Source organism: Clinocottus analis, unplaced genomic scaffold (genome assembly GCF_023055335.1).
Source record: "Clinocottus analis isolate CAN_PGR_092001 unplaced genomic scaffold, fCliAna1.0.p SCAF_5, whole genome shotgun sequence".
Lineage (NCBI taxonomy): Eukaryota > Metazoa > Chordata > Actinopteri > Perciformes > Cottidae > Clinocottus > Clinocottus analis.
Window position 1 is genome coordinate 18842331 of NW_027176207.1, and position 20319 is coordinate 18862649.

The 20319-nt window shown below is 42.8% G+C and overlaps 1 protein-coding gene across 1 annotated transcript in view; it reads left to right on the forward strand.

The window, feature by feature from the left end:
- LOC137803020 (polypeptide N-acetylgalactosaminyltransferase 10-like) overlaps positions 1-20319 on the forward strand; it is a 66477-nt gene that overhangs the window by 45309 nt on the left and 849 nt on the right. The window contains exons 5-13 of the mRNA XM_068601270.1: positions 1096-1281; positions 2963-3146; positions 7606-7723; positions 12253-12360; positions 14537-14758; positions 17092-17208; positions 18405-18554; positions 19692-19926; positions 20008-20193. Of these exons, the coding sequence (XP_068457371.1) occupies positions 1096-1281; positions 2963-3146; positions 7606-7723; positions 12253-12360; positions 14537-14758; positions 17092-17208; positions 18405-18554; positions 19692-19856 (1250 nt within the window). The 3' untranslated portion in view covers positions 19857-19926; positions 20008-20193. The remainder of the gene's footprint in view (positions 1-1095; positions 1282-2962; positions 3147-7605; positions 7724-12252; positions 12361-14536; positions 14759-17091; positions 17209-18404; positions 18555-19691; positions 19927-20007; positions 20194-20319) is intronic.

The window sequence follows — 20319 nt, forward strand, 5'->3', positions numbered from 1 at the left end:
CAGTCTGGCAGAGGGTTAATGAATCTGGGTAATGAGTGGCTGATGATTTAATTTCGGTGCTTGTGTGGACCTGGAAGTTGAGGTGGGTGAATGAGGTGACTGCAGAGCAGATGAGGGTAACAGGATCTGTAATGACAGGAGAGTTCGTGATCAGAGAGGTGAGCACAGGACTAATGTGCTCACTGTTTTGCAGTGCATTTAAAAATGCGTGTGTGTGTTGTTCCTCAACCTAAATTCCTGCAAAGACTGTATAAATATAACAGTAATTGACACAACATGCTGGCTTTCGTAGGAAAAGGCACAAGACATATGTTTTGTACGAGGAAACTATAGACATTTTCTCAAGCAGTTCTCATACGCTGTGTGTAGCCGTGGCTCTACATTTGTATGCAACCCACATGTCAGCCAAGACAGGTGATGGAGTATGAAAAGCATCAAAGTCAACACAGGGAGGAGATTGAGGATGTGGAAAAAAACCCCCACCAAACTTTCACCCAGAACATCACTGGTCGTGTTTCTATGAAGCTCATTCAACACTCTCAAGTCATTTCAACCAGTATCACAATCTTTAACTCAATCTAGCAAACTATTTATTTGCCGAAACATCGTAGCGTTAGGTCGTACATAAAAAAATATCCTAACTTTTCAAAGTATATTATCCAAACTGTGGCATTATTACAGATTTAGTCAGCATTATATTTAGCTGGCCTCAATGGCAGCTTTTTTTAAAAAGCACATTCTTCTCTCTTCAGCCCCCGGTTAGCTTTTTGGTTAAACAAGCATCCCATCAGAACTTTATCACAAAGAGACAGATTTCACCATCAAAACAGCAGACATAGCTTGGTTGTTCATGAAATGGCCGTGTCTTTGTCCTTGCGGTTGACTGAAAATCCTCTCTGCGGCTTTTCCAAGGGCATTCTAGGAAATAAAGAAAAGGGTTGCGGTCAATGTGTCGGGCTGAGAGAAAGCAATTGTCGGGACAAAGCGAATAATACCACTTAACTGAGCAATTCTTGACCGCACTAAAACATGACACTGATCCCGCCCTCTTCCTGTATCCCTTCCTTCCTCCCCTCCCCTGCCGTCTCTGTGCAGAGCACCTGAAGGTGGCGCTGGAGGAGTACATGAAGCGGATGCCGAAGGTCCGCATCCTCAGGACCAAGAAGAGGGAGGGGCTGATCAGGACTCGCCTGCTGGGCGCCGCCTCGGCCAGAGGGGAGGTCATCACCTTCCTGGACTCCCACTGCGAGGCCAACGTCAACTGGCTGCCTCCGCTGCTGGGTGAGGATCACAAAAAGCCCTCGCAGAGGCACACATGAACATTTCCTGTCGAGATATGTGACGCTGTCAAGCTTATCCCAGACAAAAAAGAGAGAGAAGACACTCCGGCATGCGTTCAACAACACCTGCGATGTCTTCTTCTTTGTCTGCCTTTAACTTTGCCTCACTAAAAAACGCAAAGAACCACCTCCACCTGTTGTCACTACAGTATTTCCTGTACATGTTTGACCATCGTGGATGTGGTTCACCCTCAAAATGTCCTTTTTTTCCCCAACAAATGTCAAAATCTTAGAAAGATTTATTAATCTGTAATAAAGGGATCATTTGGAAATGCAATTATATTTCTTTTTAAGAATTTCCTCTTTCAAAAATATGAATTGTCTTCCAAAAATGTCCTCACTTTTCCAAAAAGCTTGAATTTTCCTATACGGCCGTCCTCTCTTGAAGGATAGTGTCCTGAATCTCAAGGTCCTCATAGCAGATTGAAGTAACCAACACACACACACACACACACACACACACACACACACACACACACACAAACCCTACTGTGAGGCTAAGCGCTTCCTCTTCTGCCTGATGGACCTGCTCACAAACATTCACTTTTCTCAATTACCTTATTTTTTTACATTAATGACCCATGTGTGGCTCTGTTTCCCGGCATGGCGCCGTCCGACATCGAACCGTTTTAACAACAAACTTTATGACCCGCGTCGCCTCTGTGTCACGCTGCTACCACAATACTCGGGGAAAGGAATGCGTTTCTGCCGGCGTGTGACATAAACACCGTGTGTGTGTTCGCTTACTGCACTTTGTGACATTTGATAATGGAGAGACGGTAAGGAGGCTGTCGGAAAATGAAGACTATGCTTTCATTGTACATTCACCATGCGTGGCACTCAAATTACAACCGCGTAATGATTGGCAATGGTCTACAATATTGAATTTAAAAGTCGAGTAAAAAAACTAAATCACTTTTAAGGACCACACACCTAAAATGCTGTATTTAATCCAGATGAGTTTAGAAACACGACTACCGTAAAAGTCGAGTTACGAGCCGCTACTACCTTCGATAGGTGTCCCCGCTGTAGCTAGCTAGCGCTGCTGCTAGCCCTCCGCTAGCTCCCTACTAGCTCCCTATTAGCTCCCCGACAACTTCCCAAAGGTAGCGGGACCAGCCCCGGCTTAGTGCCCGACACGGGCAGCGGGGACCCGGGCAGTAGCAGCAGTAGCGGGGAGCTAGCAGCAGCGCTAGCTTGCTACAGCGGGGACACCCACCAAAGGTAGGAGCAGCTTGTAACCCGACTTTTACGGTAAACTTGATGCAATGAATGATTCCAATAGATTTAGAGCTGTACCTTTCTATATATATATATATATATATAAAATTTTGGTGTTTTCTTGTTTGTGAGTCAACACACTGGCTTGTGTGACGATTGATGTTTATCTGACGTGTCGCGAGCTCAATGGAAAAAGGGGCATTGTGCACAAATACATACATTCTTTCTTCCTGGGCTCCCTCTGGCAACAAAATGGACCCACAATACTCAAACACAGACAGACACACAAACACAAGTCTTGTAACATTACAATTGTTTCTGTTTTGCTTCACTCAAAAGCGGCGGAACAACTCTTTTTTTTTTTTTTTTTTTGGACTGAACTATCTGTCTGTGTCTCTCAGACCGAATCGCCCAGAACCGGAAGATCATCGTGTGCCCGATGATCGACGTGATCGACCACGACAACTTTGGCTACGACACGCAGGCGGGGGACGCCATGCGAGGGGCGTTCGACTGGGAAATGTACTACAAACGGATCCCCATCCCTCCGGAGCTGCAGAGCGACGACCCCAGCGAGCCCTTCGAGTGAGTGACAGACAAACATGGTGTCTTTGTTTTCATGCTCCTGGAACAAGCTTCACGCCTGACTATGGGCATGTTTTATACATCATCCATCCTACTGACCACGTATCTGCTCACAAGTCAGGTAAACATTGCTGCCGTGGCCTTTACTCTCCGGGCATCATCACTCTCTCAATCCTCTCCGTCGGTACAGAATTTGAAATGCGTCCGATAACGTATTCAGCACCTTTTTTTTAAAACGTAAGATTGTGGCAAAGTGGCATGTTTGGGGAGTACTGAGCATATGAGTGGACACACAAGACTTGGATTACGCTATGCAAGGTGCGTGAGAGTTTGCAAACTGATGTTTGCATATATAGTTCTGCTGTTTTCCTTGACCACATTTATTTAAATCCATTTTTCGGACTCTCCGTTTCCCTCCAGAATTTAATGGAGCACACGGTAAGCAGTGGAAAATACAAATAGTCCTTTTTTATGACTTTAAAGTGATGCAACACACACCTGCTATGTCATATTATATGCTGATTGACATCTACAGCACTTACATGATAAGCTGCATAAAGGAAAGTGTCAAGTTTGTTTGTGTTTTATTCAGTCAATCATTGCAATACAATATGTAAAGCCACAATTTAATATACAAAACCAGACAGACTGAAAAGGTTCAAGTAGAAGCATGATGCTTAAACACTCCTACCCTAAATTATCAATAAATAAATAAATAAATAAATAAATATATATATATATATATATATATATATATATATATATAAATAAATAAATAAATAAATAAATATATATATATATATATATATATATATATATATATATATATATATATATATATATATATATATATATATACATTACACACTTGTAGCACTCAAAATTGTATCCTTTTAAAAACCAAACACTATTCTTACATTCATGTTCCATGATTGAACTCCTACAATAGAAATACATCTTCTTTTAATCCTTTTTTTTTTTTTTTTTTTAGCTTTGTTTGTACAGTAAACTTACATCTCTCAAATCATATTCACCCTCATGTGTTAAAAACAACCTTCGTACAAGTAATACCCCCCGAGCTCACTTATGTTGGACGTTTTCCGATGTGGACCGGGCTGAGAGCGACAGCGTTTCATTATTTCCTTTCGCTTCACTTCTTCTCTCCCGTTAGCCGAGCGGGAGGAGCAGGGATCCATGTGTTGGTACATCGGGCGGTACAGTGCAAGTCAAACACCCCCTGAGCAGCCACTTCACCGCTGCACTGCAGTGCTTTTTCAACTGTAGACACCGTGTCAACACATGAATTAAACATTGTGCTCGGTGGTTCTCCGGCTCACAGCCACACCGTTGTACCGCACATCCCTTTACACGAGGAACACAGACGAGCAGGTGCCAGGTGCCCATTTAGCTATTTTTACATACCTGCCCCCTTTGGCTTCGGGTCCAATGCAGCAGGGGGTGAATGGAGGAAGGACGCATGTTTGCTCTAGAAAACAAAGCATCACCAGTTGAGTGAATTTGATTTTCTCCATGCACAATAGAAATTAATATAATAATCTAAGTAATTATAGCTGCCCAATGTGTCCTTTTTTTTTGTGTAACTGCAATATCAGCCTCCTTAATCAACACAACACACAAAAGCCGGAGTTTCTAAAGCTGTTTGCTTCATCTGCTCCTTTGCTTCACTTTGTCTCAGACGTAATTAAGTCCGTTCCCCTGCAACGATTCAAACTGGTCCATTGTGCTCAAATCTATACTAATATAGATTAAGACCAATTTTTAGTGCGATGGTTTATTATTCTAGCCTAAATCAAACAGTTTTTATATTACTTTCGTTCAGCCAGTGGGAATCAGGCTCACTGCCCACACACTTACACTTGTGTTAATGAAACGTGACTCTTCCTCAAATTAAATTATTTGACTTATTACTTGTTGCTTGCCCAAAGTACGTCCACATTGTGTTCAATAGTCAATGGTATTTTCGACATTAATATAACCGACACACTTTGGTGAAAGCTTTTTTTCAGTTTCATCCGTTAATGTGTACAATATTTTACAGTAGGTTACTGCTCACAAACAGTAAATTTAAGCGTTTTTTTTTTTACAGTGCAGCCGTTCATTTAGCCGACGTGCGCATCGTTTAGAGGACAGGAGGCACAAAGGACACGCATGTTCTCACCAGCGCAAACATATTCTCACCACTCCAAATAGTTTGTACTTTAATTACATCTACGACATAGAACAAGGCGGTTTGGCCCGAGTGATACGGATAAAAAAAAAAAAAAAGACAACAACAAAAAAAGAAAAAGAAGAGAGAACGTCGGAGGGAAGCGCAGAGGTGTTTGTTCAGTTATCGGCTGCTAGTGGATTCGTTTCATCCTTTTTCACCCTTGGAGAAGGAAAAAAATAGTGCTGAAACCCGGCTGTTATCACCACGGGACTCGTGTCTGTGCTCACAGCTCATGAGGCGTGGGAAGCCCCGGAGTGTTTCTCACTGCTGACAGTACAGTAGCTGCCCTGTTTGCCATTTAATTGATCCTCCTCGGGGACGACTTTGGCGAGAGCAGAATACCTGCTGGCTTCCTGCCTCCGTCTTCTCCATGTACGTGATGAAAAAGCTTGTAACTCTGACAACCCGGTGTATCTGCGAGCATGTACTGCCGTACGTCTGCGCCAGGGATGCGGTATCTGTGGGTCGTTGCAGGGGTCGGAGGTCGAGGAGGTGGAGGGGGGGGGCGACTTGTGATTGATTGTTGAGATCAGTGTGACATGAATTGGATCGGAGGACGGCACGTGGTGGCGGTGGGTTGACTTTCCTAACAAGAACTCGCGTGTGGTGGTGCGTCTGCACCTGCTGCCCCAATTTCGACTGCCTCAGGTGTGCCGCCGCCACAATCAAACGTCGCGCACACACACACACACACACACCGTACGCCGCCGCTAACAAGCCTCGCGCTCGGCAGCACGGGGACCGCCGTCGCAAACAAGACAGAAGCCACGGTGCTCCGCGGTGGGTTAATTGGTTCTGCACTCTTCAGTGCGTCTTCATTATCTGGTGAGAAATAGCGCCGCCGTAAATACATGAACTCTGACTCCGTGGTCCGCGTCCCCGCGCGTTGCTTTTCTCGCTCTACTCTCGACTCTCGCTCTTTGTCATTTGAGGGTTTGTTTGTTTTTTAATCACGTCGGCTGAGTTTCGCCCCTCGTCGCGGCGGACGGCAGCTGCAGTCAGCTTTGGATTCGGAGCGCGACTCCGACTGAGACCCAAGGTCACGGCAAAGAGCTGAAAACCTCTCAAACGACACCTGCAGCACAATCTGCTGCCATGCCTGCCGTCCGTATGTTCTCATGGCTTCGCCATTGTGATGCTCGTGTGTGCTCCCAGCGAACATATTGATAGCTTATTGAACTGGTAAATCTCAAGAAATAGATTTTTCTGCCACAGTAATTTGGAAAAATTGCTGCCATTCAGACATGGACACAATGGTTTTATTTGCTGTTTGCTTTCTGGTTTGCTTGTGTTATTTCATAAGTACTTACATTTAACAGTTACTTTCATTTGTTTTAACCATGTGTGTGTCCTTACAAGGGTTACAGTATTGTAGCAATTTAAATGAAGTTAATAAACGTTGTGGTTGCGGAGATAATTAACTTTATGTTTCAAAAAAATAGACTTGTTTTCTCGAAAATCAGGCGCTTGGGAGCCACAGGTGAGAATACGTTAAATTGAAACCTGCAAATTGGAGAAGAAGATATTTGATATAATGTGTCATTGGGACACATCCACAGCTCCTCGTGCAATTATGTTCATATATTCAAACAAAAGATCACAACACTTATTGTCTCTTTCGTTTTAATTGCAATAATTGAGCACAAATTCAGTTCAACTGATTGTTACGAACATGATTTCCGGAAAAATAATCCTTTTTTTTTAATTTCACAATAATTATGTATGCAGCTTAGGTTTAGTGGAAACCCATCAGCTGTCCGTCTGACGCCGGATGAGCGTCTGGAGGCGAGAGGCTAGGTTTCTGGGGTATCCAGCAGATATTAGAGCCAAGACTTCCTTCAAGCTTCAAGGAGAAAAGTTTCTAAAGTGCATCACAAATCAATATGCATCTGCTCATGTCTGTTTCTCTCCTGAGAAGTTCCACCTGTCGACATTTTTGATATTTCAGTTGTCAGAAGTGTTGCTTTCTGATATTCTCCGTGCTTTCTCTGCCCATTTTGTTCCTTTGACTCCAAAAAAAAGGTGTCGAGTTCAGGGATCTCGTCAGTTGTTGTAGCTGTTTGTGAGTAACTCTTACATGTATTTAGACGTTTTCTTTTGACAGATGAGACGTGAAGGGCGCTGCCGCCGCTCTGCATATGAATGTTGTGGTTTTTTTTGGGGTGAAGCTGTTGTGCAATAAATGTACTGCGAGTTTTGAGTGTGTGATGTATGCTGTGTGTCCTGCAGGTCTCCAGTGATGGCAGGAGGACTGTTTGCTGTGGACAGGAAGTGGTTCTGGGAGCTGGGAGGATACGACACCGGTCTGGAGATCTGGGGAGGAGAACAGTACGAGATCTCCTTCAAGGTAAAAAAAAAAAAAAGATCTAATCCGAAATATAAATTCCGGTTAAAGCCAGTTTCCCTGTACGGGATGGTAAAACAATGGTCTTTAATGTTCATAAACCACTATTGTACACATTAACGGATGATATTTCTGGAATTTACTCTGCATCCTGTAACCAGTCATTCTGCCATCGCGTGTTTCATAGAACGTGTCTTTTTGGAAATTAACAATGCTCCAAAGTAAAGCCATCATCCTCTTTCCTTTTGCTTTCTGTCACATCTTTGATGAACGCTTCCTGTGTCCGTTCACTGAGGACTTCATTTGCTTCAAAACCAAAAAGACAATCTCTTTGATTCGTCTTTGAGAGTCCGGCTTCATTTGTAATGTTCTCCTTCAAACTCATTAGAATTGTTCCCTTGCCGCTTTTTTTTTTCCTCCACATTTTGGATTATAAAATGATTCTTTTCACCTCCCTTTTTCTGATAAGGATTTCTCTTTCAACCAAAAACAATATGTGTTGACAAACTGATTAAAATGCACACAACGTCTCTTCGTGGTTATCCTGCAGACGAGAAAAGAAAGCAGAGATTTGTTCGCACATTTATAAGATTGGCAGTTTTTCCACTCCTCCTCCTTGGGGCCTGTTGAGTTGCTGACCTCTGACACTTCTGTTTTGGGTTGCGAGAGAGAGGAAAATTCCCCAAAGTCCATCAAAACATCACCTTTATGTTCTTATTGTTACAAGAGAACCATGATATCTGTTTCATTTTCCTGTTTCCCAGCAGTCATGATAACAGTCTCTTCCTAACCTTCACCTATTTTGTTTTTGGGCCTTAACCCAACCAAACCTTTGCCAAAGCAGTGGACATTCATCTGAATTATATTTTAACAGGCGCTTGTAACAGTTGTTGGATGACGCTGCGTTGACCAGGTGATAAAAAAGAAATCCTCACATGGAACGACATTGACATATTTTGCCGTTGCCCCTTTGGAGCAATCGTTCAGATGCCAGCGGTGACTGTTGCTGGTCTACACATCAACAAGTTGGCTGAAGAACCGCTCGGGAATTTTCTTTTCACCAACAATCCACATATTTTGCTTTCTTACAAACTTATTTCCAAATTTCTTGGAGGCTTTTGGTTTGGTTACTTAATTGGTACCCGAGGGTAGATTTGGTTTGCTGTAGTAAAAACAGTAGAAAAACAAATCATCCATCTTGAACATACATGACCAAGAACACAGACAACCAGACAAACATGACAGGTATATAACGTAAGCACTACACAGCCTCTTGTCTTCGCGCGATGGCGTTGGCGGTTTCAACATTTGAAATCTGACGCCGGAATATAAATCTCCAAACCTGAAGCATCTACAACTCGACCACTTCTCCCTGTGACGCAGGAGTATCTTCCCACTTTAACCCTTTGACGAGTTATCCTTTACTTTAGCGTAAAGGATAACTCTGCGCTTCAGCAGAAGTTGAGGGTTTCCTTCATTTAAAGCTGAAGCGATAGCCCTCGACTAACATCATCCATGACTCGGTGGCGGAGCCTGATGTGAAAAGCTCCTACATTTTAACACTGTTATGAAGCTTTTCATCATATTTAAGTCATTACTAAGATAGTATCCCAAACCAAGGTTATTATTTTGGCCAAGATTATCATACCATTAAAGGTTGCTATCGTCACATTCCTCCTCGTTGTGCCTCTTACCCTACTTTATGCCAGCAGATATTCAATTTGGTTTCCTTTTTATTAAGATCCCCATTAGCTGATACAGAGCAGACAGCCCATCTCCTGAGTAACAGGCTCTCATACTAATCCTTATAACCACACTGCTGCTCCCATAGACAGCCCGGATGCTCGCATGTGACTCACAATCGCTTCATTCACTGGCACACTTAATCTAAAGCTCCATCTTGGTCACACAAGCATGGGAATATCAAGCATTTCCAACTCATACAGGGTAAATAATCTCAGCACATACAGGCACACGGTGCACAGAGGCAACATGACCTCACATGCCAAACAAGGAGATGGAGAAAGGCACATAACTGACGGTGGCTTTTTTTTTTTTTTTAATACCGCTCCGGGCAGATTGGAGTTTCAGTTATGCGAACATTCCTCAGAGACAGCTGCTCTGGTGGCAGAAATAATTACACTTCCATGGAAGGAGCCACACACCAAAAAAAAAGTAGGTATGCTGTGTAAAAGTAAGCTAACTGGCAAACAGTTGGCAGAGGGAAACTTTTCTCCAAATGCATGCGTTGAAAAATAAATGATCATCCTTTTTTTTTTCATTCAGAACTTTAGCAATAATACTTTTGGATGAGTAGTAGGAGATACACTTTTCACATATTGGCCAATATGATTGATGCAATCATGATATAGTGCACCAGCTTGTTGGTGTTTGATCCTCCCAAACCCACCAAAGAGCAGTCTTTGTTTGCCAAAGAAAACAAAGTTAATTGTTCATGACATGAAAGATGTTTGCGTCAAGTTAATGACCGACTGTCTGTGTTGCCATCTGGGCCAGATGTCCAACCAGGCAAACACAACACAAATCCATGTTATCTAAAAAGTGTATAGAGTCAGTCAGTCAGATTGGTACCAAGCCAGGAGTAACCTTGAATAATTACATTTCTGTTTTTTTTTATTCCCGGACTTTTGTTGTTTATTGCTGCCAGCCTCGGTTAGGTCATCACTATTCATGCAGTGGAAGGGAAACGGGGAAACAAGAGCTACCGACATACAGTATATACTGAACTTATGTTTTATTTATCCAAAGACACCAATAGAGACAACTCAAGTTTTTTAGTTGCACTTTTAGTCCATGCTGGATTTTTTTGTTGTTGTCTTGCAGCAATATGTTTTATTCATGCGGTTGGAGTGAATTCTGTTGTTTTGTAGTTTCTTCTCTATCAACTGGTCTGAGTTGGTATACTGGTACTGGGACTGCATCAGACCAGAGAGTTACTGGTTATCACACTACTAATAACGTATTTATTTATTTGCAAATCTTTTCAAATGTTGACTTGGCATGTCAACGCTATCAATAAAGCTTATGTACAGCCCTACGTGGATTTAGTTGTTCTATTTATAATCATTCATTAATCCTGAAGGACATTAACGTGCCAGAGATTGCTTAGAAACATACAAATAAAGAGAGTAACTATATTGCGTGTATTAGAAGTGATACTAATAAAAGTGTCCAATGGGATAACAATAAACAAAGAATAATGCTGGGCATATTCAAGTTGCAGTTTTTCCCCCTATATCACTTTTATACAAGCTTTAAAAAGGCTGCCATCCTATTAGGCCAGAAGACGCCGCCTTCTCCGGCATCCATTTTTAAATGCACATAAGTTTCATCGGCATACATATTGCACATAAGTTTCATCGGCATACATATTCCTTTTTGCCGTCTCGTCCTCAGTGTGGTGTTTCTTTATCTATGGCAGGAATGCAGTGGGCGGGGCCATCTGCTCACGCCTGTAAATGCTCTCGACAGGATTTTGACGACTGCCTTCACACCCCCTCTGAACTCTGCCTTGCACGAGCCAAACGCCTTGAAATCACATGTAAAATATGCATATCTCATGTTCCATTATTCCCGTCCGTGTTCTTGAACTCCCAGTAGTTTCAACCCGCCTCTAGCCTTCAAATAGCATCCATCTTATTTACATTTTAAAGGACTTTCCTCTGCGGAAACAATTTGGACGCCCTATGCGCTCGTACTTAGCGTGTTTGTTTTCATGTTTTAAATCCAGCTTTTCAATTCCCTACTTTTCATTCTGCTATTGTTGTTAAAACAAAACCCTTTTTTTTTCCCATCTCGCCTGCTGTCGCTAAGTCTCCCTTTCATCGTGAGCCTCTTCATTGCCTCCCTTTTCTTTCTCAAGGTTTATTTTCAACGTTCCAAGCCAAGACAGAGAATCACGACTGTTGTCTTCATTATAGTTGGAGGATTAAAATGAGGAGCCGCTGCCGGATGTGTCGGTCACGTGAGATCGACAAGGGAAAGGGAAATAAGAGAGATGAAATAGCACTAAAGAAACGTTTTTTTCTTCACTTAAGTAAAGCACATGAAGGTGCTTAAAATATTGAAATATCATTGTATGTCTTCAATATTCCAAAGAAGCAGCATCACTTGTTTTCCTGGAGAGCATTTGCAGTCAATAGTTTTTGCATTGTTTCTCCCACATCAGCTCATTTTAAACATTGTCATGATGAAAATGTGGCTTTGCGGTCTTCTCTTCTTCCTCCGTTATCCGGCAATTTCATCTTTACTGCCCTCCCTCCAAGATTCCCCTCCTCTCTCCTCTCGGTCTCCCAGGATTTATAAGCCTGTTAGAATCACTGTACTTCATGCCTCCTTTATTCTTGGCCATCACTCTCCTGCTCATCTCCTTGATCGTCTCCTTCCTTCACCTTCCTCCCTCCCTTTCCCGCAACTTTCTGTCTTTGAAACTTAAGATGGACAACGCGTCCATGCGCAACACAGATCCGTCCGATGAAAGACAATCCTCCCCTCTCCGTGTGTCTCTGTAGGTGTGGATGTGTGGTGGTCGAATGGAGGACATCCCTTGCTCCAGGGTAGGACACATCTATAGGAAGTACGTCCCCTATAAGGTCCCCGGTGGGATCAGCTTGGCGAAGGTAATTCTTCACACTGTGCCGGGGGTACGCCTCCGCAGTTCAGGAGAAAATACAATTCAGCAGATCAGATTTTCTGTGTACCATAAAGGTTTGATGCAGGGGTTGAGTGTCGCATCACCTCTTGTACATCTGAGCCGCGACACAACAATGGACTACATTGTATTTTAAGTAGGATTATTCCAGGGGTTAGAGTTAGGGTTATACGATTGAAGGGCTAATTAAAGCATAACGGATCAGTGTTGGCTGTTTAAAGGCTGATCCACATCCCGTTAGCTCAGGTAGCATAAGTGCACCAAGTGTCTGAGCGACAGTATGTGAAATGCAGTTTGTGCTTTTATTTTGGCGATATTTCTCAGATGGTAAACTCCAGTTTAACTGAATTGTATTACTCATCATGAAATTAAGACCTAATATCAAACCTAATGTATCAAAGGTTCATATATACTGAGAGTAAAGGACACAAATGCATTTTTATTTTTTTTTTACTATAGAAAAAAAAAGGAAACCAATAAACAATGGACGTAAAGGCCATGTCATACTTTCAGCATCCGCGCTACTGACGTGTTCGGTGAGCCAGTCAAGGTCCGCTGTGCTCTGCGTAATGCATTTGTCATCATCCCAGCTATTTTATACTGCACTTTTTACATCGTGCCTTGTAATGGCCAAGCTAAGAGAACACTCTTCAGATAATGCAGCTCAAAGTTGTTATTTGTGGTCACCAGTCCCTGCAAGACGTTTACAAAAGCAGGGATGTAAAATAAATTGTGTCCGCTCCAAGCCCAAACTGTATCCCGGTGACATTGTAAGGGGCTTGTTTTTTTTTTTATCATTATGACATATTTATGAGTCATGCTGACATATAGCTTGATGTGAAACCACTTAAATTTCAGCTCAGGCACTATTGGAGGACAGGGATTTGGAAATGTAATCTTTTTTGCCAGCAAATACAAACACACATACACACCGTAACAACAATGCGTGTCCTTGAACTGCTCCGGACAGTGAAGCTGGACTAAAATGATGCATAAGTGGTAATCGCAATGGTACGTGAAGGGCAAAGGAACCTTCGTCTAATGAGGTTCAAGTGCAGGAACATGAACAAACATCAATACTACACATACTGTATACTTACACACACACATATCTCCATAATGTGAGCTAGCATTTAAGCGGTTTAGGGTATAAATGAATGCCAGCGTTTTTCGTTCATATGTCCTCTACTAAGTCTCCTCCTTTCCTTTGCCAAAAGCACTTAAAAGTCAGTTCAGCGTCTCCAACCATAAGACCACCCGATGAGAGGCAGCAGTATGCCGTGTATCCACTATCTGCGGTTTATAGTGTTTGCAGGTGTTACTGTGAAGAATAAGCTTAAGTTTCTTTGTTGCCTGAACGCTTCAAAGTACCTCCACAGAATGAGAAATTGTCTATAAGCGCTAAATCATCTGGAGCGTTGCCCAAAGCGGTTCATTACGTATGCGTCGGCCGCAGCTTGGAACTTGGCTCGGTGTGCGACGGAAAGGCACCGGCCTTTGTTTTGACTTTTTATTCTGACCAGCAGCCTTTTTAAACTGAATCCTCCGGGGAGTGCTGATGGTCCTAAATGAGCCTGACCTTGCAGACGAAGGAGAAAATGTATATAAAAGGTACTCAAAAATGAGCTCGCTGCCTTCCCGCATTTAAATTTGATCATCAGTTCTTCCCCCCGACCCCTCGTCTTAAATTCTGATCACACTTGAAACGTCTTCTTATATCGACGTGCTGCTATCTTTCAACTTAAACTGCGTTCACGGAAACCGACGTATAAGGTCAGCTATAATTCAGTCTGCCCCCCCAAAGTGATCTTCAACGCTAAACGCTTTTTAAAAAAGCTGCAGCAAAGTAGCAAAATGTTGCTGTTGATGTGAGAGGCAGAGTCAATAAATGGATGCCACTGGCGGAGAAGACTCCCTGAGAGCAATCTGCAGTACTAACAGCAAACATTTATGTTCACAAAACAGTCCAATGTGGTTCCACAAGATCATCCTCACTGCCAGGGACTGTGGGATTTGGTGTTTATTTGCGGGAGGCTCATAGACATTCTGGCAGACTTGAGATGCCTGCTAAGAAAAGTAGGCTGCTTAGTGAAGGAATCCACCCGCCTGACTCGCTCTCTTCCTCTTTCTGTCTTTGATTTCAGAACCTGAAGCGCGTGGCGGAGGTGTGGATGGACGCGTACGCCGAGTACGTCTACCAGCGGCGGCCCGAGTACCGCCACCTGTCGGCGGGCGACATGACGGCCCAGAAGGAGCTGAGGAACCGGCTCAACTGCAAGAGCTTCAAGTGGTTCATGAGCGAGGTGGCCTGGGATCTGCCCAAACACTACCCGATGGTGGAGCCTCCCGCCGCCGCCTGGGGAGAGGTACGGACCGCGCCACGACGTGGCTTTGATAAGTCTGGTCCGAGATAGATGTTTCACAGATCGCATGGAGAAGAGGAACGTACAGAGAAAGACACACATTAAGAAAGTGTCAATGCTCGCACGCCCGCCAACGATAAACCAACCAAACAGGCCTCCATGGATAAGACCCTGGAAAGTTGCGACATCGCTTGTTCTTCAGTAAATCAAACTTTTCTTTGCACCGCACCTAATATTTTCAGAGATGTACTGTATGTGCTCTAATACACGCCTGACTGACAGGTGCACGGGAGGAAGAAGTCGTCGGATGTCGAGGTGGTGTACTGCCTTCCAGCCCTAATTGTTGACATGTGCCACCTGCTCTGAGCACCTGAGTTTAAAAATCCCCTCTTCCACCCAGAAGCACTCTCTCTCACCTCAAAATGTAATTCAGTTCTTTACTTTCTTTCAAATTTCACCCTTTTTATATAGCTTCCCTTGATCGAGGGTCATGGCACATACATGATATTGTCCCAGCCGGGCGTGCAAATGAAGGGAAGAACGATGCGTAATCCGTAGCAGATACAAGAATCAGCCGTCAATGACGCTGTAAACCTTCAATGAAACATGTGTGAATCACTGCAGCGCTCGGAGGTCCTTAAGCAGTCAGTCATGAATGAGCACAGAAAAAATAAAGCTGATGGGTCCAGCAGTATGCAAGATTAGCCGTGAAAAGACAGACAGGCGCAGAGCTATTCACACACATACACACACACACACCCCCTAATACATAATCTCTCGGTGGGAATAGTAATAAGGCAATTAGCTCCCACCCACTGTCAGCATTAACAGCGTTATTTAAAGTTTGTAGATGACTGGTAAAGGTCCTCTACCTTCTTTTATTTCCGATATAAAAAGGCAATCTGCACAGACAAAAGTAAGAGGAATAACAATATCAAAGGAATGAGGACATGAGTATAAACCGCTCCGTAACTGAAAGCAAAGTTAAAACACTGTTTTTTTATCTTTTAGTTTGAATATGTCAGCTGTTTCTACCTTTCGCTAAATCATCTGAAGGAAAAAAAAGTTCAACAAAAAAAAAAACGTTGTTTAATGCCTTCAGGCTCTTCCCCAAGTACGGCTCTAAAAAAAAAAAAAAAACACTTTAAAAGTTAGTGAATTCATCGTGACAATACTTTTTGTGCTCATAATTTATACATTCAGAATCAGGTCATGGAAGTACAATGTTTACACATCTGTGAATCCCTTCTTTCAGTCCTTTTGTTGACTAAAACAGAGATGGGCTTTATACTTTGTCAAAAGTGCTGTGTTGTTCATGCAACAATTAATCTATTTATTATACTGCAGATTGACATTCATGGCTGTGTGGTGGGAACGAGCTGTGGACTGGTCTTAATCACAAACACCGCATGAGCCTATAAAGTGTGGTAGAGAGGCAAATGTCATGTTCAATTCAACACAGGAGATTTTACTTACCTGGAATGTAATACGAGCGGGAGTTGTCCGAGTTGAAAGACAGATGCGCATCGAGCTGGAGATGGCCATGGTAAAAATTCCCAGTGGTAACAACAGACAAGAAACAGTGATGAAACATGTTTGCAATACAACCGGATGGTTTCCTTCTTTTCCTGCATGCTGCAACTATCATCAGAGCACCGTGGGTCCACGCCAAGGGGCCAAACAAGCCTTTGGGCCCTACCAAGTGTTGGAGAACAAAAAAAACATTGAATTTATGTGGCCACAAATGGCAACCCAATGGCACGGTCCCTCTGGAATGGAGCTACATGTTGAGATGTGTATTGATCAAACAAAATAAAGCAAGACTGAAATATGGTTATTTTTTACACCGTTCGAAAGTCAGCAGCGGTGGGCCGCCAGGTCCTGCTAGGCCTTAACAGTATCACAGTTAAAGCTATTATTATTTATCATTTTTAGTGTAAGTATATGTAAAAGTTATAGCTATTTAATAATTGAATTGTTCTTCACAAATACACTACATGTATTGTAATCTATTGGCTTATTTTCTCATTGCGTAGCTAATCGACTCAGACTGAAGGCACAGGTAGAAAATCCACAGCCCGCCACTGAAAGTCAGTATTGCCCACATGTGATTTTATAAGTCGTACAAGAAACATGTGATGCCATACAGACGTCAATGTTCACCAAATAAAGCCACAACACAATTGTTCTGCATGAAGGCTTAAATCCAGACATAACTTTGCTGGATCAAGAACAACATCTGATGGGACCTGTGCTGGGACAATCCATAACTAGTGATCCATAAAGAGCAAGCAGTGCCCGATCCAGTGACTGTTTTTTCTGTGTGTTTTTTCTAGATAAGGAACGTGGGCAGCGGCACGTGCATGGAAATCAAACACTTTGTGTCGGGGAGCCCCATCCGCATGGAGAGCTGCGTGAAGGGGCGGGGCGAGGTGGCCTGGAGTCACGGACAGGTGAGGGTCATTCGTTCCACCTTCTCCAGTAAAAACGTCTCATGAGGCCTCCTGGCCTTGGAAAGTTTCTTTTTTTTATGGAACACACAAGGTTGGACTGCCGCACTGCGTATGTCGTATCTGACAGGACCGTGAGCATCATGCAGGGGTTAACGAGGAGGTGACCCCATCGGCCAGTTGTTTCAGAACACAACGGAGCCACGGGCCCGCGTGTCCTTGTTCATTTATTTGGGTATATTTAGCCGCTCAAGCGTGGCAATGCCGGCCGTTAATCGGCCAGCAGATTAATCCTAAATTAATTGTTATGTAGCTGCTAATGTTAGCATGCCATTACGGTAGCAAGCTAACATGTTAAACGTTACTTTACATGGGCGACTTAACATTCCTGGTAATGTTTGCGTAGATATATATGCTAATATGTTTAGGCTGTTCCCATCGAGCATTCGTAGCTATGCCTAGAAACAACAATGTGCTGTAATTCATAGATGTCCCACAAAGACAAATTGTATGAAGTGTCATGTAATCATGAACCAGACCACAAAGCTCACAAAGAGCAGGCAGGAGAGGAGGCGGACGTGTCAAACAAAAAGCAATCTTTCCCGCAGGAGACCATTGTTCATGCCCCATGTGAAACGAGAAGTAAACTTTGATTTGTTTGTCCCCTATTTTGCAGTAACTTGCAACAACTTGCATACTTTACTTCAGTAAAGGCACTTCTGTTGATATTTTCCTTTTTTGTTACTTCTCCTCATCCTGATTAAGTAGTTTTGTGGAAATTGACACGTGTTGTAGGTAAACGCTTTGAAAAATCTGGAATATCTTTTTCATAAATTATCATACGAACGGTTGTATGAGTGCGTTGACATGTCACAAGATATTTTTTATAGCAAGTGATGACGTGCATGTCATACAAAGTCTAAAATACTGAGTGCACTAAGCCTCATAATTTCTTCCCAACATCAAAGTGACTGTAGGCTCGTTCACCTTCTGTCTCCTTTGAGTAGAAACCGGATGATCTGAATGAATCAAGTCGATATTCTGAACCACGTCATCACAGGTTTGATCCAGATGGCTTTGGACCGTGTGCGGCAAACTCTCCTCAATCCATCTGATTCAAACCTGGAAAACTCCACGGAGAAACATTCTCATAGAAACGATGTGCTGGCAAATTACAGTTGAGATGCGTTCCCTCCCAGGTGTTAACGTTTGGTTGGAGGGAGGATATTCGGGTGGGTGACCCCGTTCACACAAGGAAGGTCTGCTTCGACGCCGTCTCCCACAACAGCCCCGTCACCCTGTACGACTGCCACGGCATGAAGGGGAACCAGCTGTGGCGCTACAGAGAGGTAACGGGAAAAAAGATCTGAAACTGAAAGTTTACGGTTCACGGTGGTTTTCACAGCTGTAATCTCTTTTTTGGCCTTCCAACTGTGCTGCTGCGGCAATTTATTTGGTCAGCAACGCATCACTTCAGTCAATTAATGAATAATTTCAACATAATGGCGACCATCTGTTAAACATCTAATTAAATGGATTTGAAGGAAAATCTGAAGGATGCATAAACAACAGATGTTACACTTACCCTGATCCTGTTTCTTGAAAGTCACAATGGGATGTGAGTCTTACATCTTTTAGCTCACTCTTCTGGCACTTTTTGTTGAAGTACAAAAAGGACAAACCTGAAAAATGTGTTGTTTTTCATATCAGCCACAATGGCCCTTTCTTTTGATTGGGCCTAGAAAAGTCGGCCATTTTTAAAATACCTTGTGGCTTTAAAGCTAGTCAATATATTTGATAAGATAAAATAAGATGACATAATCCTTCATTAGTCTGGACTAATCCCGCAGTGGGGAATTTGCAAGAAATTGCAGGATTACACATAGTAAAATTAAACAAATAAATATAAAAGTAATATAAAAAAAACATTCATAAAACAGTAAAGATTTGACAATAGTAGTGTCATATAGACAGACAAATGTACATTTGATCATACTATAACATTTAAAGAACATTTTAAAGAGACAATTATTTCCCTGAGGAGTTGATGGAGATCAAATTAAAGCAAAAGGAGTCAGGAGTCATTTCATGTCACATCTTTTTCGTCAAATTCTTAATAATACGTAAAGTTAAATATTAGTCGCTATTTGAATAAATTTGTCATTCTGTTTCATTTGTAGAAAAACTTGTGACTACTTTGACATGGTTTTTATTATTAATCACACGAGCTAAAGCAGCACCATGGGGCCAGCAACAAACACAAAAAAACATTTAAAAAACACAAAAAACAATCTGAAGAAACCCTGATAACATATTTTTTTCAATATAAGTGTGGGATAAGGGGTAGATGATGTTTTTGGTGGGAATGTTATGCAAAGTATGTCATTTCACCTTTCACCAAAATGCCCTCAAAGTCACATCAAAAAGGGATTAAACACCGTGTGGAAGTGTTGAGGACTTACATGATTCTGTTCCCTTTCCTCCAGGATAAGAGTCTCTATCACCCCGTCAGCAACAGCTGCATCGACAGCAGCCCGAGCGAGCGGCGAGTCTTCATGAACACGTGCGACCCCTCTTCTCTTAGCCAGCAGTGGCTGTTTGAGAAAACCAACGCCACCGTGCTGGAGCTCTTCAACCGGGGCGCCAACTGAGGCCCCTGGACGGTGAGATGAGGCGTCTTCTGAAGAAAAAGAAAATGAAACGGTGATCACGTTTGATCAGGTGAATATCTCTGTTTCCCCTCAGGAACTAAAGGGTTGCCAATGAGAAACACATGATTAACGCTGTCTCACTGTGGTCCAGATAAGAATGGAAGCTACATGTGAATACCGCGCCGCTTCAGAAACATCGCCCCGTGGCACAGAAGTGATCCAGTGTGACGGCTGAGAGCAGAAGAGCTGGTCGGACTACACACACACTCACACACACACAGACACACAACTGCAGCAGGATACAATCATACAGCATGAGCTTGTGATGAGGAGGAAGGTAAGAGAATGTCACGCTCGCCTGAGCACCATTAACACAATTCGTAAATTTTCGTCACTTACTTAAAAATGCAGATAAAAACTGATTAAAAAAAGTAATTTAATTCCCTGTTTTGTGTTCTGTCGT